This window comes from Balaenoptera ricei, chromosome 6, assembly GCF_028023285.1.
Source record: "Balaenoptera ricei isolate mBalRic1 chromosome 6, mBalRic1.hap2, whole genome shotgun sequence".
Lineage (NCBI taxonomy): Eukaryota > Metazoa > Chordata > Mammalia > Artiodactyla > Balaenopteridae > Balaenoptera > Balaenoptera ricei.
Genome location: NC_082644.1, coordinates 25,584,320 through 25,603,398, shown reverse-complemented (window position 1 = coordinate 25,603,398; position 19,079 = coordinate 25,584,320). Strand labels below are relative to the sequence as shown.

At 45.2% G+C, this 19,079-nt stretch overlaps 1 protein-coding gene across 1 annotated transcript in view; it reads right to left on the bottom strand.

The window, feature by feature from the left end:
- Window positions 1-13,308: 13,308 nt before the first annotated feature.
- The window catches only part of FAM120A (family with sequence similarity 120 member A), a 103,303-nt gene continuing 97,532 nt past the window's right edge, over window positions 13,309-19,079 (bottom strand). Inside the window, exon 18 of the mRNA XM_059927063.1 lies at window positions 13,309-15,218. Coding sequence (XP_059783046.1) covers window positions 14,907-15,218 — 312 coding nt within the window. The 3' untranslated portion in view covers window positions 13,309-14,906. The remainder of the gene's footprint in view (window positions 15,219-19,079) is intronic.

Sequence of the window (19,079 nt, the reverse complement as noted above, 5' to 3'; positions counted from 1 at the left end):
GGGCCGGGCCGGGCGGGGGCCGGGGCCGGGGACGGGGCCGGGGCCGGGGCCGGGGGCGCACTACAGCCCGCGCGCACCCGGCCGGCGCGTCCACACAAAGCGGGGCGCGCGGTGCAGGGCCGCGCCGGGAGCCGCCCGCTGGCCCGCGGGGCGCAGGGCGCGAGTGTGCGCGGGGGACGGGCCGCGCGCGGGACACAAAAGGGAATGGACGCGCGGGGGCGGCGGGCGGAGAGCCGCGGCCCCACCGAAGGGACCCCCGGCCGCCGAGCGGCCTCTACGTCAGCGCCCCGGGTGGCGCCGCCTCCGCCCGCCAGCCTGGGCCGCCGCTCCCGCCGCGGGAAGGCGGGCCGGGGACCGCGGGGAAGGCGGGCCGGGGTACCCCGCCGGGGGAGAAGGTGGGCCGGGGGAACACTGCTGAGGGAGAAGAGAGACCGGGGGACCTGCCAGGAGAAGGTGGGTCGGGGGACCTGCAGGGAGAGAAGGTGGACTGGGACACCCCTCCAGGGGAGAAGGTGGGCTAGTAGACTGTCATCTGGAAGAAGGTGGGTAGGGGGATTCCCCGGGGAGAAGGTGGACTGAGGGTACAGGGGGAAGGCAGGTCTGGGAGACCCTCTGGGTGTGAGGTGAGACCCCCGAGGAGGAGGACGACGTCCTTCCTGGTTAAGAAGGCCGAGGAGCAACTACTTGGCTCTAAGTTTCATCTGATAAGCAGCGGAGCAGGGGGCAGCCAGGGGTGGGGGGTTCCTCCTGTTCCCTCCTCCCTCCTACCTTACCGACTGAGTTTCTGGCTGGAATACAACTTCCCTTTCCCCCTTACTCCTGGCTGGGGACAGCCCACCCTCCCTCACACGATCTTGATGCTCAGTCCTCAGAGGACAGAATTCAGGGGACCCGGGAGCATGCTGGCACGGGTCAGCTCTGTAAAGAGAAAGGAGTTACCTGGAATTTGAGCTGCCCAGGAGCCCTGGAGGGAGCCCCCAGGCCTGTGAGACCTAGGGTGCAGGGAGGACAGCAGGTCCCAGGCCTCCTGTCTGTGTCCCAAATTGCTGAGTTCTGCTGGTGGCAACAAGGATATAGGAGGAGGGGGGAACCGAGAGGTGCTGCAGTGTTGCTCTGGGCCCAGCATCCTTTGCCCTAAAGTGGTCCTCCCTCCTCACCTGTGGTGGTCAGGGTAATTGTTGAGTGTGAGAGGGGGAGGGGGCCTGGCTCTGAGGGATCTTTTCCCAAGGCATTCTGTAGCAGGCTCTCCCCTGCCCCCTACCCAGCTGCTGCATCCTTTGGGCATCCGTGATCATTTCAGGATGCTAGAACAGAGCTGGCTCCTAATTCAGAGTAAGGAACCTGTCTGTGCTCCCTCACTCTGTCGGTCTTCCCCACCCTCCCTAAGCAAAATATGCATGGTGCTAGGAGATGCTGGCCACCACAAGCACAGAGTTCCAGGCTTGGGGCAGGAAACCTGGCTCAGCTCACCTCACAGAAGCATCCCTGACAGGTACTCAGCTGAGGCCTACAGCTGCTAAGGGCAACTTGCTCCACTTGTAGGCAGCTCTCCCTCCTGCTGAGTAAAAATCTGCCTTCACATTGTCAGCCGCCTTCCCTCTACAGGTGACCCCTCAACCGCAGCCTCAGCAATGACCAGGGCAGGGCCTTAGCTGGGAGGGACAATGTGAGAGTGGGAAAAAGAAGATGGAGAAGGGGGAAGTGGGGAGAAAGGGATTATCTCCCTCCCTCACCCTCTCACACATTGGTGAGCTGCCCAGGATCTGGAGCACAAGGCCTTCCAACCTGAATTCTAGCTGTCACGCTCACCTCCAGAGTCCTTCCTCCTGGTGACAACCTGGATGGCTCTGGAAAGGGAGTGACTGTTAAGCATTGTCCACAATTAACACCCTAATGTGAATTGGTGCAGATAAACAGTACTCAGCCTGCAGATCAAAGTCTGCAAGGAGGCCCAGAAGAGCCTGGCCTGGGCACTGCTGAGTTACCTTCCCCCATGGCAGTACAGAAGCACTTAAACTAGCAGTGTCCACAACCCCCCACTTATCATCCATCGAAGCCAGAAACTTCTGGAGACCAACTTGACTGTGGGCAGTCCTCATCTCTGACACTTCCATTTCCTATTTTACAAATAATGATAGTAGGTACCCAGCATTTGTCAAATGCTTACCAGGTGGAGTGCACTGTGCTTAGTTCTTCAGACGTGGACCAGCACTCACCCAGCTGCTTATAAAGCACTCAGCATACCCCCTGGGTAGTGATTATTACATACTCAGCACTCACATTGACACCTTAGGTGTTACTGCTGCCACTTTAGAGATAGGTATGTAAACAGGTATCAGAGAGAGGTAAAGTACTGGTGCCATTTTTCAGAAGTGAAAACTGAGGCCCAAAGCAGTTGAATGCCTCATGGAGGAGGTCAGCTGGCTAGTGAGAGGAAGGAGCAAGCCAGGAACCCAGACTTCTCCAGGGCCTGAGCCTGCACTGCCGCCCCTCTGTCACCTCCCAGGGCACCCTGAGCACATACACTAGGCATGGGAGCCCATCCTTGACCCCTAGTCCTTCACTGCTGACCTCTGGGATGGCTCTGGCTACCCTGCGCCACCCACCTCCACTCCTTGCCCTCCAGGACTCCCCTGTCTACAGCTGTGTCCACTTGCATCTGGAAATGTCCACTGAAATACTTTCCTGTTACTCAAAGCTCTTCCAAGGCTGCCTTCCAGCTACAAACTAAAATAAGACTCAATATGGGTCCCAGACTCTTCCTCTCTTTGGCTCCTCCCAATGAGTTCCCTCTTATGCCCCATCAGAAAACCTGCCTTATCTCTATGTCCTCCCTCTCTCTCATTCATTTACTTCAACATATATTGAACATCTGCTGTGTGCTGCGCAGTGTTGTAGCCATGGAGCACTCAGCAGCCCCAAGTGTTGTGGAGCTCATGTGGCAGTAAAGGGAGACAGCGACACATATAGTGGGCTGGGTACCACAGTGCCTGGGGAAACTGGCACAGGGTGGGGGCCGGGCAGAGGCGGAGAACTCCTGAGGTGACCTGGAAGCAGAGGCCTGGAAGGGGTGAGTCGAGGAAGGAAAGCAAAGGGAAATTACTTGCAAGGACCCAGAAAGGAATAGGGGTGGCCTTAGCACTCTGCCACACTAAGCTCAGTGGCCCCTCCATGTGGTCTGCCCCTGACCTCAGCATCCGTCTCCCAAGTTTGCCCCCATTCCCCAGGGCACAGCACCCATGTGTCTGTGCAAGCATCAAGACCTCACCACCCACCCCAAGAAGCCTGGCATGCTGTAGGGGTGAGGGGGGTGGGCTTCCAAACTACAAGGCCATGTGCTGCCCCTCCACCCTGGCACTCTGGTGAAGCACGACTGCAGTGCTGCATACCTGCCGTGAGCATCCGAGGACAAGACGTGTTTTATTCACCTTATTACCCAGTGGAAAAGCAGCATCTTCCAGTATGTGTTTATTCACTCACCTACTACTCAACAAAGTGTACTGAATTGCAGGTACAGGGCTTTTGTTTTGTTTTTTTTTTAATTGTAACATACACAGCATAAAAATTACCATTTTAACCGTTATTCGGTGTACAGCTCTGTAGCATTAAGTACATTTACAATATTGTGCAGCCATCACCATCATCCATCTCTACAACTATTTTCCTCTTTCCAAACTGAAATTCTGACCCTAACTCCCTATTACCCTTTACCTCCAGCTCCTGGTAACCACCATTCTACTTTCTGTCTGCATGAATTTGACTACTCTAGGGACCTCATATAAGTGTCATCATACAGTATTTGTCCTTTTGTGTTGCTTATTTCACTTAGCAGAATGTCGTCAAGGTTCATCCATGGTGCAGTATGTGTCAGAATTTCCTTCCTTTTTAAGAACGAATGATACTTCATTGTATGGCTATGCCACATTTGGTTTATCTGCTTACTGTTGATGGACACTTGGGTTGTCCCCACTATTTGGCCATGAGTATGGGTATACAAATATCTGTTCAAGTCCCTGCTTTCACTTCTTTTGTGTGTATATCCAGAAGTGAAATTGCTGAATCATATGGTAATTCTATTTTTAACTTTTTGAGGAACCACCATACTGTTTTCCACAGTAGCTACAGCATTTTACATTTCCAACAACAGTGCACGAGGGTCCTCATTTCTCCACATCTTCATCAACACATGATTTTCTGGTTTTGGATTTGTTTTTTTGTTTGTTTGTTTTTATTTTTTGTATAGCCATCCTAATGTGTGGGAAGTGGTATCTCATTGTGGCTTTTTGTGTGTGTGGGGGGGGGGGGGGTTTTTGAGGTAAATATTTTTATTTTGATTGATTTCTCAATGTATAGTTCAATATAATAGTTTTTAACGGCAGCAGTTTGGTTCTACTGAAACTCCATGATCATTGTGGTCTTGATTTGCATTTCCCTAATGATTAGTGATGTTGAGCATCTTTTTATGTGCTTATTGGCTATTTATATACCTTCTTTGGAGAAATGTCTATTCGCATCTTTTCCTCATTTTTTGAGTTGGTTGCTTTTAGTTGAGTTGTAGAAGTTTTTTATGTACTCTGGATATTAATCCCCTCTCAGATATATGATTTGCAAGTATCTTCTCCCATTCCATGGGTTCTCTTTTCACTCTGTTGATTGATCATGTCCTTTGATGCACACAATTTTTTAATTTTTTTTTTAATAAATTTATTTATTTATTTATTTATTTATTTATTTATTTATTTATTTTTGGCTGTGTTGGGTCTTCGTTTCTGTGCGAGGGCTTTCTCCAGTTGTGGCGAGCGGGGGCCACTCTTCATCGCGGTGCGCGGGCCTCTCACTATCGTGGCCTCTCCCGTTGCGGAGCGCAGGCTCAGTAATTGTGGCTCACGGGCCCAGTTGCTCCGTGGCATGTGGGATCATCCCAGACTAGGGCTTGAACCCGTGTCCCCTGCATTGGCAGGCAGATTCTCAACCACTGTGCCACCAGGGAAGCCCCTGGAAGCCCCCAATTTTTTAATTTTGATGAAGCCCAATTCATCTGTTTTTTCCTTTTGTTGCCTGTGTATTTGATGTCATATCTAAGAAACCATTGCTAAATCCAGTGTCATGAAGCTTTCCACTGTATGTTTTCATCTAAGAGTTTTGTAGTTTTAGTTCTTAAATTTAAGACTTTGATCCATTTTCAATTAATTTTTGTATAGGGTGTGAAGTAAGGGTCCAACTTAATTCTTTTGTAGATGGTTATCTAGTTTTCCCAGCACCATTTGTTGAAAGGACACTCCTTTCCCCACTGAATGGTCATTGCACCCTTGTCAGAAATCATTTGACCATATGGGCCAAGGGTTTATTTCTGGGGTCTCTATTGTATTTCATTGGTTTGTTTGTGTATCTTTATGCCAGTACCACACTATTTTGATTACTGTAGCTTTGTGGTAAGTTTTGAAATTATGAAGTGTGAGACCTCCAACTTGGCTCTTCTTTTTCAAGTTTTTGCTCTTCTGGGCCCCTTACAATTCCATATTAATTTGAGGATTGGCCTCTCCATTTCTTCACAAAGAGCTATTGGAATTTTGACAAGGATTGTGTTGAACCTGTAGATTGCTTTGGGTAATATTGATATCTTAACAACAGTAAGTCTTCTGATCATTAACATGGGATGTCTTCCTATTTATTTGTATCTTCTTTAATTGCTTTCAGCAATGTTTTATATAAGTTTTCAGTGTACAAATATTTTGTCTCCTTGGCTAAGTTTATTCCTAGGTATTTTGTTTGTTTGATGCTATTGTATGTGGAATTATGTTCCTAATTTCCTTTTTGGATTGTTCACTCTTAGTGTATGGAAACAAAACTGATTTTTGTGTGTTGATTCAGTATCTTGCACATTTGCTGAATTTGTTTTTTAGTTCTAACAGTTATTTGTAGAATCTTTAGAGTTCCCAAATCTTGATGATTTTACATGACATAAGATCATGTTACCTATGAACAGAAATAATTTTACTTCTTCCTTTCTAATTTGAATGCTTTTTAAATTTATTTTTCTTGCCCAATTACTCTGGCTAGAGCATCCAATAGCACGCTGAATAGAAGTGGTGAAATGGGCATCTTTCTCTTGTTCCTGATCTTAAGGGAAAAGCTTTTTTTAGTCTTTCACCATTGAGTATGATGTTTGGTTTGGGCTTTTCATATATGGCCTTTACTACACTGAAGAAGTTTCTTTCTATCCTAGTTTGTAGAGTTTTTTGTTTGTTTGTTTGTTTATCATGAAAGGGTGTTGAATTTTGTCAAATGCTTTTTCTGCATCAATTGAGATGATTATTTTTTCCCCTTTATTCTGTTAATGTGGTCTGTATTACATTGTTTTTGGGGGACTTTTTCTTGATTTTAAGGATGTTGAACCATCCTTGCATCCCAGGAATAAATCCCATTTGGTTAGGGTGTATGATCCTTTTAATACACTGTTGAATTTGGTTTCTTAGTATTTTGTTGAGGATTTTGCATCAATGTTTACAAGGGATATTGTTTTGTAGTTTTCTGTTCTTGTAGAATCTTTGTCTGGCTTTTGTCAGGGTAATGCTGGCTTCAAAGAAAGGATTAGGAAGTATTCCCTCCTCTTCAGTTTTTGGGAAGAGTTTAAGAAGGATTGGTGTTAATTTTTCTTTAAATGTGTTGTAGAATTCAGCGCAGCTATCTGGTCCTGGGCTTTTCTTGGTTTTTGATTATTGATTCAATCTCCTAAATAGTTATAGATCTATTGAGATGTTCTATATCTTCATGATTCAGTTTTGGTAGGTTGTGTGTTTCTAAGAATTTGTTCAGTTAATCTAGTTATCCAATGTGTTGGCACACAACTACTGCAGATGTTATAGCAGTGAACAAGGCATACACCGTTCCTACCTCCAAGGAGCTCATATGCCAGAGCAGGAGACAGAAAACTAATAACTGTCTTGGGGGGAGATGTCAGAAAGGACATACTAATTCAAGGTTGGATGCGTGCGTTTGTATCAGATGAATCCATCTGATGAATGCAAAGAAAATTCTAAGAGCTTCTTGCGCTACTGGGACCATGGTGATCAGAACCAGAACCAATTGAAATGAACAGTAAGCCACAGGAATTTTGAAAGCCTTCTGGATTTTTCTGATGGGTACGAAAGTGTGCCCTTCTTGTTGTCCATCTCTAGGATGGCCCTGTGATGTTTGGAAACAGTGAGTTTGTAGACCAAACTCACTCAGCTGGATGACCATATAATTTATTATCCAAAAGGGTGCTATTAATAAAATACCAGAACAGGGGCAAACAAGGCTATCCTGGTCAAACTGGGACCAGGGTGGCCCTCCTATAGCCCACACTGGGTCACTCAGGTCTGCAGGGATGGACATGCACAAATGCCACGAGGGGGTGTGGCGCGATGAGGTCTGGCTAGGTCTGCTATGGGTGCCAGTGCCTGCCAGATGCAGCAGGCTAAGGCCAACCAGGGTACCCACCCTGATGCAGCTCAAACTCTGCCTGGGTAATTCCCACCTGGCTTCCAGGTCATTCATCAGAGGATTCCCTGACACCTTCCTCCACCATAGTATGTTCTTCCTTTCCTCTGCATTTTCCTTCATAGAGCATATTATCATTGCTGTTGCATTTTCACATGGGTTTATTTTTTCTCGTTGCATTTCCACATGACTGTCCACTCAGGTGAAGTGACACAGCACAGAGAGGTCTCTATTCTGCTCATGGCTGAGTCCTCAGCAACAAGCACAACGCCAGCCCCAGTAGACCCAGATGACCAACAGGTGGACAGAAGGACTGATGGAGATCCAGGAATCTCTCTAAGCAGGGAAGACCTAATATCTTTCTTCCCAGATGCATGGGTTTGGGAGCACTTGTATAGGATCCAACATGGTCGCTGGGTTGATACCAAGTGAGGACGAGACCCTCAGCCTAAAATCAGCCTCCATCTGTCTGAGAGGCAGGGCCATAGTTCTTGCTACCAGGCAGGTTCATTCCAGGTAGAACCTCTCACATTCAGGTCTGCCTGGGCCATTTCCAGTCACTATTCTGGGTGTCAAGAAAAAAGAAACACATGCAGCCAGAGCTAAGTCACACCCAGCTAAGGGTCTGGGGTGGTGGTGCCCGCCCCCTGCCATGGTTTCAGAGACCCCTGGGCAGAGTACAGTCTGCACTTAACAGGACGGCAGCATGCAGAGCGTATCAGCTTCCTGCGGCTGCCATGTCAAGGTACCACACTGGGTGACTTAGGACCACAGAAGTGTGTCGTCTCAGGGTTCCAGAGGCCAGAAGTCTAAGATAAAGGTGCCAGCAAGGCCATGCCCCCTCTGAAGGCCCCAAGAAGGGTCTGCTCCAAGCTTCTCTTTAGCTTCTGGTAGCTTCTTGGCTTGTGGTAGCATCAGTCCAGTCTTCACATGGCCATTTTGTTCCTTTGTGTGTATCTGTTTCTGTGTCGAAATTTCCCCTTTTTATAGAGACACCAGATTTGTTGGGTTAGGGCCCACCCCACTCCAGCAGGACCTCATCCTAACCTAACTAATTACATCTGCAATAACCCTATTTCCAAATAAGGTCCCATTCTGAAGGACTGGGGTCAGGGCTCCAAAATATGAAAGTGGAGGGGACCCAGTCCAGCCCATAGCACAGGGTGAAGCATCTAGTGCAGAGCTACTCTGGCCCTGTCGACAGGTCCTCGGGTCATCTGTGGCCCAGTCTGTGCCAGGGAAGCTAATAGAGCAAGGAGCAGAGGACAAGCATTCAACAGCCTAGGCCCACATGGGCAGGGCAAAGACAGGGCTCCAGGCAAAGTGGTCTCTGCAAGGTTCATTCGACTAAGTGGGGATTAAGGAGTAAAAGGGGGTAATAAATTAGTAATTCTCAGGAAATCTGAGGGTAGAATAAGCTCCCTGGAAGAGAGAGCTACTCCTGAGGACACCTACATCAGGAAAGAACTGGCACCCAGTGCGGCAACAGGCTCCCTCTGAGGCCAAGAGGGGGGACGAGGAGGGAGGCGTCCGAAACTCTTTGTCCTTGCAGGCAATCATATGGATGAGGGTACAACTGCTGAATTATTTCTTGACATTCTTGCCTTGTCTTGGGATTTTGGAATCAGGAAAGAGCCAGGGCATTAGATGTTCTCTGTCAATTAGAAAATAGTAAACCGAGGGCACAGTAAACCTAAGAAGGGATATATCACCCTCGCTGGCAATCGAAGCAATGCAGATGAAAACCAGAAAACCATTTTCTGCGTCCTTCTAGCAAAGAGTCAGCGTCTGGTCAGCACCAAGGACCAAGACAACCTACCCTCACATTCCACCCTTAGGCAGTCCTTCTGGTGAAATGCTAACCACCTGTAGGGTGTGCATGCCTCCCAGGCTGTGACCACCTGGAGACTGGTCACAACCTCTGAAGGGCCACCAGCATGCCCAGAACCCTCACCCTGCATCACTGGCTTTCCCTCTCACTCATGAATTCTCTCCATCTGCTGCTTCCTACCCCAGGCCTAAGCCTGACCTCATTCTCCACAGACCACCATCCTTCTCATCCCCCATCCCAGAGGCCCTCCCTGCCTCGGAACCATCACCCCGTTTTATTTTCCTCATCTTCTTGTCTGAAATAGTCTTATTTGTACACATGTATACTTCCCCCAGCCCCCAGTTGTAAATGCCCATGAAGGGAGGGCCCTTGCTGCCCTCTGAGCCTCAGGGCCTAGGGCAGTACCCAACACAGATGCTCCATCAATACTGGGGGATGCCAAAGTAAAGCCATGTCCAGCCACACTGAGCAAGCAGGTACTTCATGGTGCAGCTACCCGTGGAATCGTGGGGCTATGGCAGAATATGAAATGGTAGAGAGAAAGAGCCATAAAATATTTTGTAGGTGGGGAGAAAATGTTACAAAACGTGTAATGGTTTATTTTCTGCAAAAAAAATTATATATTACATAGAAAAATGAAAGATAGAGGCCAAATATTAACAATATGGTGATTACGAATATTAACAATATTAACAGTATAGTGATTTTTCTTTTTTTTTGTTTACTTGTATTTCTTAAAGTTACAATAAACATATTACTTTTGAAACCAGAAAAAAAAAATCAGTAGAAGCTATTTTTCAAAAAGGAAGAAAGGGAAAAGAAACCATCAGCCCAGGAGAGTATGTGAATTGTCCTAGGAGCAACGCTGGGGTCAGAATTCAGTCCCGAGCCCCAGAGTGCCACGCACAGCTGCTGGCCCCTCGCCTATTTCTGGATGCCACTCAGGCCATCCCCCGTGATCCTAGTGACGTGGGAGAGATGGCCAGCCTGTCCCCAAGCAAGCGTGGTGTCCTCGGCCTCCCTTTGCTTCCTGCCCAGGCCTGTGCCTCCGTCCCTATCCCCTCTCCAAAACACAGGGTTATTCTTCAGCGGGGAGGACCTGCTCCAGAGAGGAGGGGGCGGTGGGGAAGGGGAAGGGCAGCATCATGCAGTTGTCATGATGGGGAGGCACTGCTGGCATCTGGGGGTAGGGGCCGGTGGCACTGAGAATACAACCCTCCCTGAAAAGACATTCCAACGGAGGAAACTTGACAGGCGTTTGCAATTGACACTGGATTAAACGTGCTGGTGAGTCCTCACTGGAATTGAGGTTTCTGTAAAGCGGAAGCCCCCCCTGCTCCCCACTGCCTCGCAAAATGAGGGCAAGCAAGGACTGGGGGGCCATCGTGGCCCTTGGTACTGTGGACCAGAGCATGATACGAATGCAGAGGAGCTCGAACCTACGTCCCTGAGGAACGGTGGGGCCAACACGATTGACCAGACAAGTGTCAGGGAGGAGAGGTGTGGGTGCTTCCTTTATTTCCTCCAAATCCCAGAGCCACAGCCTGTAGGAATAGAGGGTTAACAGCATTTGGAGTCTGCACACCTGTCAGAACCAGGAGAACACTCAGGGCTTGCTTGGAACAAACTGACTCAGGACAGTGCCTCGTCAGTCCCGGGCACCGGGGACCGTGGTGGGTCCCACAGAGGCATAGGTGGCTCCCAGGCTATAGGGACATGCAGTGCCGGTGCCCAGCCCCAGAACTGGAGGGTTTTCTTTTTTTTTTTGTAAGACCAGTGTAAACAACAAACATTTATTGGTGTCACTTATGGTAGAAAAAAAGTTCCTACACCAGATGCACATGACCCAATTGTTAAATAGGACATTTTCAAGGTGAACACACATCCTAACCCAGATTTTTCACCTACTTTTGATGATAGCCAATTCCTCCTCGCCCCCCACCCCAAAACATGTGAGCAACTGCTAATGAAAAGCAGTAAACAGCTACTTGGGCTATAACATTTTCAACTCCACTCCAAGATGAAGATTCCAATCACATTCGAGACTTTAGTTCTCTCAATTTTCTCCTAAGGAAAGTTCCTGAGTCCAGTTATTTACAATATTACAGCACTAGCGGAGCAGTGTCTACAACTCATCGTTGTCTGCTGGTTCTTCATCACCAGTTTGGGGAGGGCCTGCATTTCCATAGTTTGCTAATAATTGGCTGAACAATTTCTTCTAGCTCCTTCTTTTTAGCTTTGAAATCTTCGATGTCAGCATCTTGGTGACCGTGTAGGGAGCCCGGCCCAGCTCTCGCGGTCCCCGAGGATCCGGTCAGCTGTCTGCGCGCGGAACTCGGCCCCAGGAGTTGGCAGTGTGGACACCGAACCGGCCCCCGCCGACCTCCCGCGGTCGCCTCGCGCCTGGCCTGGGTAGCAGCGCTGGGACGCAGCGGAACGCGGGCCTCAAGGGTAGGAGGAAAGAGGTGCGCGCGCACCGTCAGCGCAGGGAGGAACGGGCCTCCCCTACACAAGGCCCCGCCCTGCCCCGCCCTACGCATGGCCCCACCCCTCTCCACGCAAGGCCGGAAGCGCGCATCCCGGGCGCGTCTTCCTCTGACTAGGAGGCCGGGCGGGCGGGGCCTTGAGACGGCCCTCCCTCTCCGACCCCGGCCGAGAGCGCGCGCCCGCAGTCCCAGCGTCTTTGATAACACGTCTTCTGACACCGCCCCCTCCGCCCCCGTCTCTCCCGTGTGGCCACTCCCCTCCTGCCCACCCCGCGGAGGCGGGGACACAGCCCCACCTCCCCGCACCTCCCGGAGAAGCGGTTCCGGAGGAGCTGGGCGGGCCATGTGTAGGGGCATGATGGACTAAAGGGCGCCTCAAAGGCTCTGAGCGTGGGCTCCAAAGGGCACGGACTCAGACCCTGTCTCCACCGCTCACTAGCAGTGTGGCCTCCAATAAGTTAAAAACCTTCGGTGGTGATAACAGTGTCATCCTGATAGCATTGCTGTGAGCATTAATTGAGCTAAAACACCTAGAACAGGGCTTCTAAAAAAGCACGTCCTGTTTTAGCATCATCATTGAAGGTGTTATTAGAACGTGAGAGATTTACAATGGATGTTCACAAAACAAGGACCAAAATGTATTAAATGCCTACCGTTCACCCCTGTCCGGTGCTAAGCACTCAGAACTCAATGATGTAAAAACATATGGGGAAATGGCAGAGAAGAGACAAATTTGCCACGCACAAGAATTCCAAATAATTTACTAGATAACTAAAGCATGACTCCCCACTCGTGAGTCACTCGTGAGCCACATGGTGGCTCTATCAAAGAGCACAGTATGGAAAGGAGTAGGGGCTGGCAACCTTACAGTGAAGAGACCTGACCAACACTAACTCAGCCAGATGATCAAGGTCGCTATCAATGGTGATAAGGCATGTTAATTTTATGTAGCCTAACCCCAGTCCACTCATAAAAAAAAAAAAAAAATCAGACAAATCACAGTTACAAGACATTCAACAAAATATCTGACTACTCCTCAAGGCTGTCACAAGGTCACCAAAAACAAGGAAAGTCTGAGAAAATGTCAGAACGAAGAGCCTAAGGAGACATAACAACTAAATATAATGTGGTAGATACTAGAACAAAAAAAGACATTAAGTAATAACGAAACAAATCTGAATATAGTATGGATCTGGTAAAAAAAAAAAAAAGCGGTTTAATCAAGATCAAATGTATTTCTTCCTTGGGCTTTTTTTTTAAAATTAAATTTCTATTTCTAAGCCTGCTCTATCAGAGAATGTTTTTTTGTAACTATGAAATTCAGATATCAGCATAACTTGCATTTTGACCACATATGTTTCTTTAGAGCTAGAAACCTGGAATTACCTGCAATGGGCAAAATATTTCTAAATTTTGGTTATTTGACTAAGCTCTTCAGTAGCTGTTTCAATTTGAATTAAACCTCAGTAAAATGTATGTTTTTACAAGGAATTTAAAAGCCGTACCATCTTTATACTAAAAGAATAAAGATTTTTATTAAGCATTGTAAGTTGCATTCAATAGCCTTCAGATACACCACACCACAACCCATCTACAATCAGTCAAACCCAACAGCAGTTCATTCTTGCACAATCCATGAGTTAGGGCAAAACTCCCTTCAACTTACAGTAAGATCCTACTCAGGTCTTGCGGGCAGGGATTGGGGAATTACATCTCATTTCTGATCACTAATGTGTGATGAAGAGCATCAGGAGAATTATATGAAAACGAATAAGAAGTGATTCTGATTTCAAAGTACATTGTTTGGAAACATTAACAAAAACATCAAAATGATATAAGTATACCTGCTTCTACTAAATTCTTGATGGGAAAGTTCTCAAGAACAAGCAATTTGTTTCCTGCTACAGAAGGGGGGGTTGTTTTTTTTTTTTTTTTAAAGATCAAAGGGATTTTTTTTTTGTTTTTCACAGAATTTCATATTTTGCTAATATGAAGGCATAAAACAGCAACAAAGAACAATAATGCATACAGCAGTGAATACACCAGGGTAATGTTGATATTCGAAACAGCTAGATAATTTGGGGGGTTTTAGAATAAATGCAACAGAGGTCAATAATCACAAAATTTTAAGGTTAGAGCAAGATCAGTCAATGACTAAACAGAGTTAACATCTTTTATAGGACTATTACTGATTATTAGCATTTTTGTTTTGCAAATGGGCACATACTGGTAAGAATGGAAGAAAGGACAATAACATGCATAATATTAACTACACACTTTAAAAATTATGAACCATGCAGAAGTTTAGCTCAAGTAGTAGCACTAATGGTCTACGTCCGATTCAAAACCACATAGTTCATTGATCACAGATGCATGGTATTAAGTCACGAAAAGTTTCAGAACACAGTGTGTTGATTTTGAAAGGTCATTTGCATCTTCTATGATTTCAACTTTATCTCCATTTAACTTGCTTGTAAAGTATGTATGATGTACTGTATATTTAAAATCAGCAGAACGGCAATATTACTCTATAGTTTTTTCAGTTTTGATAGTTGCACTTTTTTTTTTAACACAAAAGAACCACATCAACAGTGATGAAATTTAAGTAAGAAAGAAAAACTGTGGTTGTGCCTAATTTCTTTCATAATCATAAAATCAAAGCCTTAGACAAAGCTTTCTTGTGAACAGTAATGCAAAATCAAAGATAATGGCATACATATGGTGCCAAATGCTAAAAATGATATTTTAAGCTATATATACTTAAAGACTGCCAAAATTTGTTTTCTTTATAGTTCAAGAAACACAGCTATAGGCTTTTGTCATTAACCAGTTTAAACTTTGTGTGTACTTCATTTTAAGTGTGGGAGTCAAATGCTCTTCATTTTCTTTCTCTCTTTTTGTTTTATTGTAGCATTTTGACTACAACTGGTTAAAACTAAAAATGTGTTGTTTAAATCTCTGATATCAAAGAGGGATCCGAATTTCCAAAGTCCTCATTTTTCTCTTACGGAAAGGAAAAAATGTACATAACTGTAGGCTCTCTTTCTCTCCAGATATTCCTAAATCCTTACCCTTCCAGCATCCTTCACCCTCTATAAAAAATAAGTTTACTCTTCTTTCTTTAAGACAGCTGCCTCCAGAGCATCAGCTCTACGGCAAGCACTGTCTGTACTTAGTGCATTTAAGTGAGGATTTGTATTGCACGTCTTAGAGTCATTGTTCAAGGCACTTTCCGAGTGGCTGGGGGCCCTGGTGTCGCCCGCGTTCCCATTCATCTGGGGAGCCGGCTTCTCCTCAGCCACCGCTCCGTTTTCAGCCAGGGACCCGTCTGAAGACACAGCGGAGGATTTAGATTCCCCGGATCTCGACTTCAGTTCTTTGGCCACTTCTTCTGCTGAAGCAGCATAAGGAGGCTTGCCCTATTTAAAATGAAGCACAGCAAGCGATAAGGCACTTTTTGATAAACAGCGGGAGAGAGGAGACACCAGCTGAGGCCTGATGACACTCACTGCAGATTTAAGAACAGAACACAGCGAGTGCATGGCTGTGTCTCTCATTGTTATGTACTCTCCACCCTATGCATTTTATACTGTGTATACTCTCTATACATTCCATTATATACTCTATATCCTCCATAATCTATATTCTCTAAACTCTACATATTCTATTGTATACTCTATATACTCTCTACATTCTATTATATACTCTATGCAAGCTATTCTCTACATATTCTATTATATACTCTATACATTCTCTATACAGTTGACCCTTGAACAACATGGATTTGAACTGCGCAAGTCCGCCATTATGCGGGTTTTTTTCAATAAACACAGACTACAGTACTACATGATCCACAGTTGGTTGAATCTGCGGATGTGGAACTGTGGATATGGAGGAGGGCTGACTGTAAAGTTATATGTGGATTTTCAACTGCGCAGAGAGTCGGCATTGTCCGAGGGTCAACTGTACTCTCTATACTTTACAGTCCATATACACTCTATAATCTATCCACTCTATACATTCTATTTTATACGCTATCCATTCTGTCATCTAAATTTTCTATACTCTAAACATTCTATTATATACTCTATCCACTCTGTAGTCTATATACAGAGTGGAACTGGAGGTACCTATCACCCTTACTTTAGAGACACCCTCTTGTACACCACGGGCTACCATGTTCCCCATTTGGGCTCAATTTTACACAGACCCAGACCCAGAAGGACTGTTCAACAGACCCAGAAGGACTGTTCTCATTTTAGTTTTCAATCCTATAGTTCAGAAACACTCATGTAAACTTTTCTAGAAGTCAATACTACTGTCATTCTCTTGGAACCTTGAGAAGCATAATATAAAAATATAGGAGGGCCAAGAAGCGGAGAAAAATAATACTGAAGACTTCAATTACATGCTTTCAAATCTCAAAACCCTCACTCTCTCGAGGAAAAGTCCACTTGCCAGACTAAACACACACTTGTGGCAGAGTATTGCCAGTGGTGATTAAGCAGTTTCCCCATGGGTGCCTGCTACATGAAATGTGTTGAGGCGCCTGCTTATTAGGGAACCTCCCTATAGTTATGAAGGATGCAGGAAGACTAAGAAAGAAAGCCAGTCTGTACCTGTTTGGAAACAGACACTCCCCCTCTCTACAGCTAATTCTTCCCATAAGCGTAGGCCACTGCAAGGAGTCCCCCACCACTATACGCACCACAAGCACGGGGCAGCACCGCCTCCTCTGTCCCACTGACACATCGTATCAGAACTGGCCCCATCAGGATGGCAGCAACAGAGAAAGGAAGGCCAGAGACTCTTAGGAAACAAGCTGCCCTTCATCATCTGTCCTTCTCAAGGTGCAAGAATACTACTTTCACTTAAAAACAAGCAACAGGAAGTACCAAGGAATCCACACATTATGGCAATAAAAGATGGAACAACACCCCTAAGGACAATGAAATACATCAGAAAGGCATGTCAATAAAAGACCAAGACTGCTTCCTTTGATTTTAAAACAGGCTGTGACAGGACAGGTTGAGGAAGAGGAGCACAGACTAAACCAGGAAAAGCCATAAAGTGAGGTGAAAAACTTTGGGAAGAATTTAAAAATAAAGAAAAAATAATTCGAGAAATGAACACTAAACTAGAAGAAACAACACCAAATAAACATCATAGTACCTGAAGGTGAAAGAACAAAATTTTTTAAATCAGAGAGATGAAGAAAGGGAAATGCAGATCAAAACCACAATGAGATACCATTTCATACCCACTAGGATGGCCAAACTCAACAACAGATAGTAGCAAATGCTGACATGCATGTAGAGAATTGGAATCCTCATACATTGCTGATAGGAATGGAAAATGGTGCAGCCATTTTGAAAACAGTTTTGCAGTTCCTCAAATGCTTAAACACAGAGTTACCATATGACCCAGAAATTCACTCCTACGTGCATACTGAAGAGAATTGAAAATGTGTAGTTAACAGTTAACAGTACTCTTATATATTTGAAAGTTGTTAACAGTAGTTAACAACACTCTTATAGTTAACAGTACTCATATATTTGAAAGTTGCTAAAAGAGATAGTTAACAGTACTCATATATTTGAAAGTTGCTAAAAGAGTATATATCTTAAAAGATACACTCATCACAAGATATACTCATCACTTAAAAGATTTCTCATCACGAGAAGAAGAAATTTGTAATTATGTGTGGTGATGGATGTTAACTAGACTTACTGTGGTGATCATTTTGCAATAAATACAAATATCGAATCATTATGCTGTACACATGAAACTAATATAATATTATGTGTCAATTACATCTCAATAAAACCGGGGGGAAAAAACCAAACTTGTACATATATGTTCATAGCAGCATTATTCATAATAGTCAAAAAGTGGAAACAATCTAAATGTCCATCAACTGATGAACAAGTAAACAAAATGTAGTGCATCTATATAATGGAGCATCACTCAGCAATAATACGGAATGAAGTCCTGGTATGGGGCACAACATGTGCATTTACATGAAATGTACAGAGAGCAACTCCAGACAGAAAGCAGAGCCACCAGAGACCATGGGGGTGGGGTGTATTGACTGCTCATGAATAAGGGGTTTCTTTTGGGGTGACGAATGTTCTGGAATTAACGGTGATTGCATATGACCTTAGGAAGAGACTGAATTATACACTTTAAACAGGTGAATTGTATAGTATATGAGTTACATCTCAAAAAAGAAAGGAAGAGACGAAAAGGAATCAAGAGTATGCCAAACACTGAAGACAGACCCAGAAGGACTAGTACAACAGGAGCACCAGAGATGAAAACAAAGCAAAGCAAAAGAACTGAAATGAAAAACTAGGAATTCAAGAAAATTTTCTGACATAAAACAAATTTGAAATTGCATTTGGAAAGAAAGCATTGCATACCGAGTGCACTGACCAAGAACAACCAGCAGCAGGGCATGTCACTAAACTTCGATGGAAAAACGAAAACAATTTAGGCATTTAGGCCAAAACAGCAAATGTCTTTTCCCTTCAAAGGGAAAGACAATTCAATTATTATTAGCCTTTAACAGCAAAGCTTTATAACAGAGGAAAATCATATAATGTGTAAGTCACTTGAGAAGATGTGAACCAGTATTTCTAATTGCTAGGAAAATAAACCGTTTTCAAATTAAACACTGTTTTCCTAAGTCTTCCCTAGGAACCCACTAAAGAAAGAGCCTTAGAGGGACAAAATGGACCAGCAGACTCAAGGCTGGTGGGGCACGGGACACAATTATCTACGAACCCTGGACAAATGTGGCTGAAAGGAGTATACTTTGGCCAATGTAGACCATAGTGGCAAAGCTATTTTTCAAAACTGTGAGGATGACGGGGGAAAATGGGAGAAGCATATACCAACATTTTCTTTTAATTGTTCCCAGTGATTGTGCTGTTGATGGAAGAATTAGCTATTCCTAGCAGACTGTGTATGCAATGTGGGATGAAGTAAATAATGAGTTATGGGATGTTCTAATTTAATCACCCTCCGGGTTCTTAGGAACCAAGATTCTCAGAAGGGAAGAAAAGACATACTGATATAAACAGTAAAGGTTAAGTCAAATTCCTGAAATCCTAAATTTGAATAAGAAGAGTCAGTTTAATTAGGGAGGAAAAAAGCAGATTACATGTATATATGTTTGTGTGTGCATAGTATACGTGAGTGTGGATGTGTACACCTTTTCCCTCTAGCTCTGTTCATAGGAAAAGCCTAGAAATGGTGATTTGGTGTAGAAGAAAGAA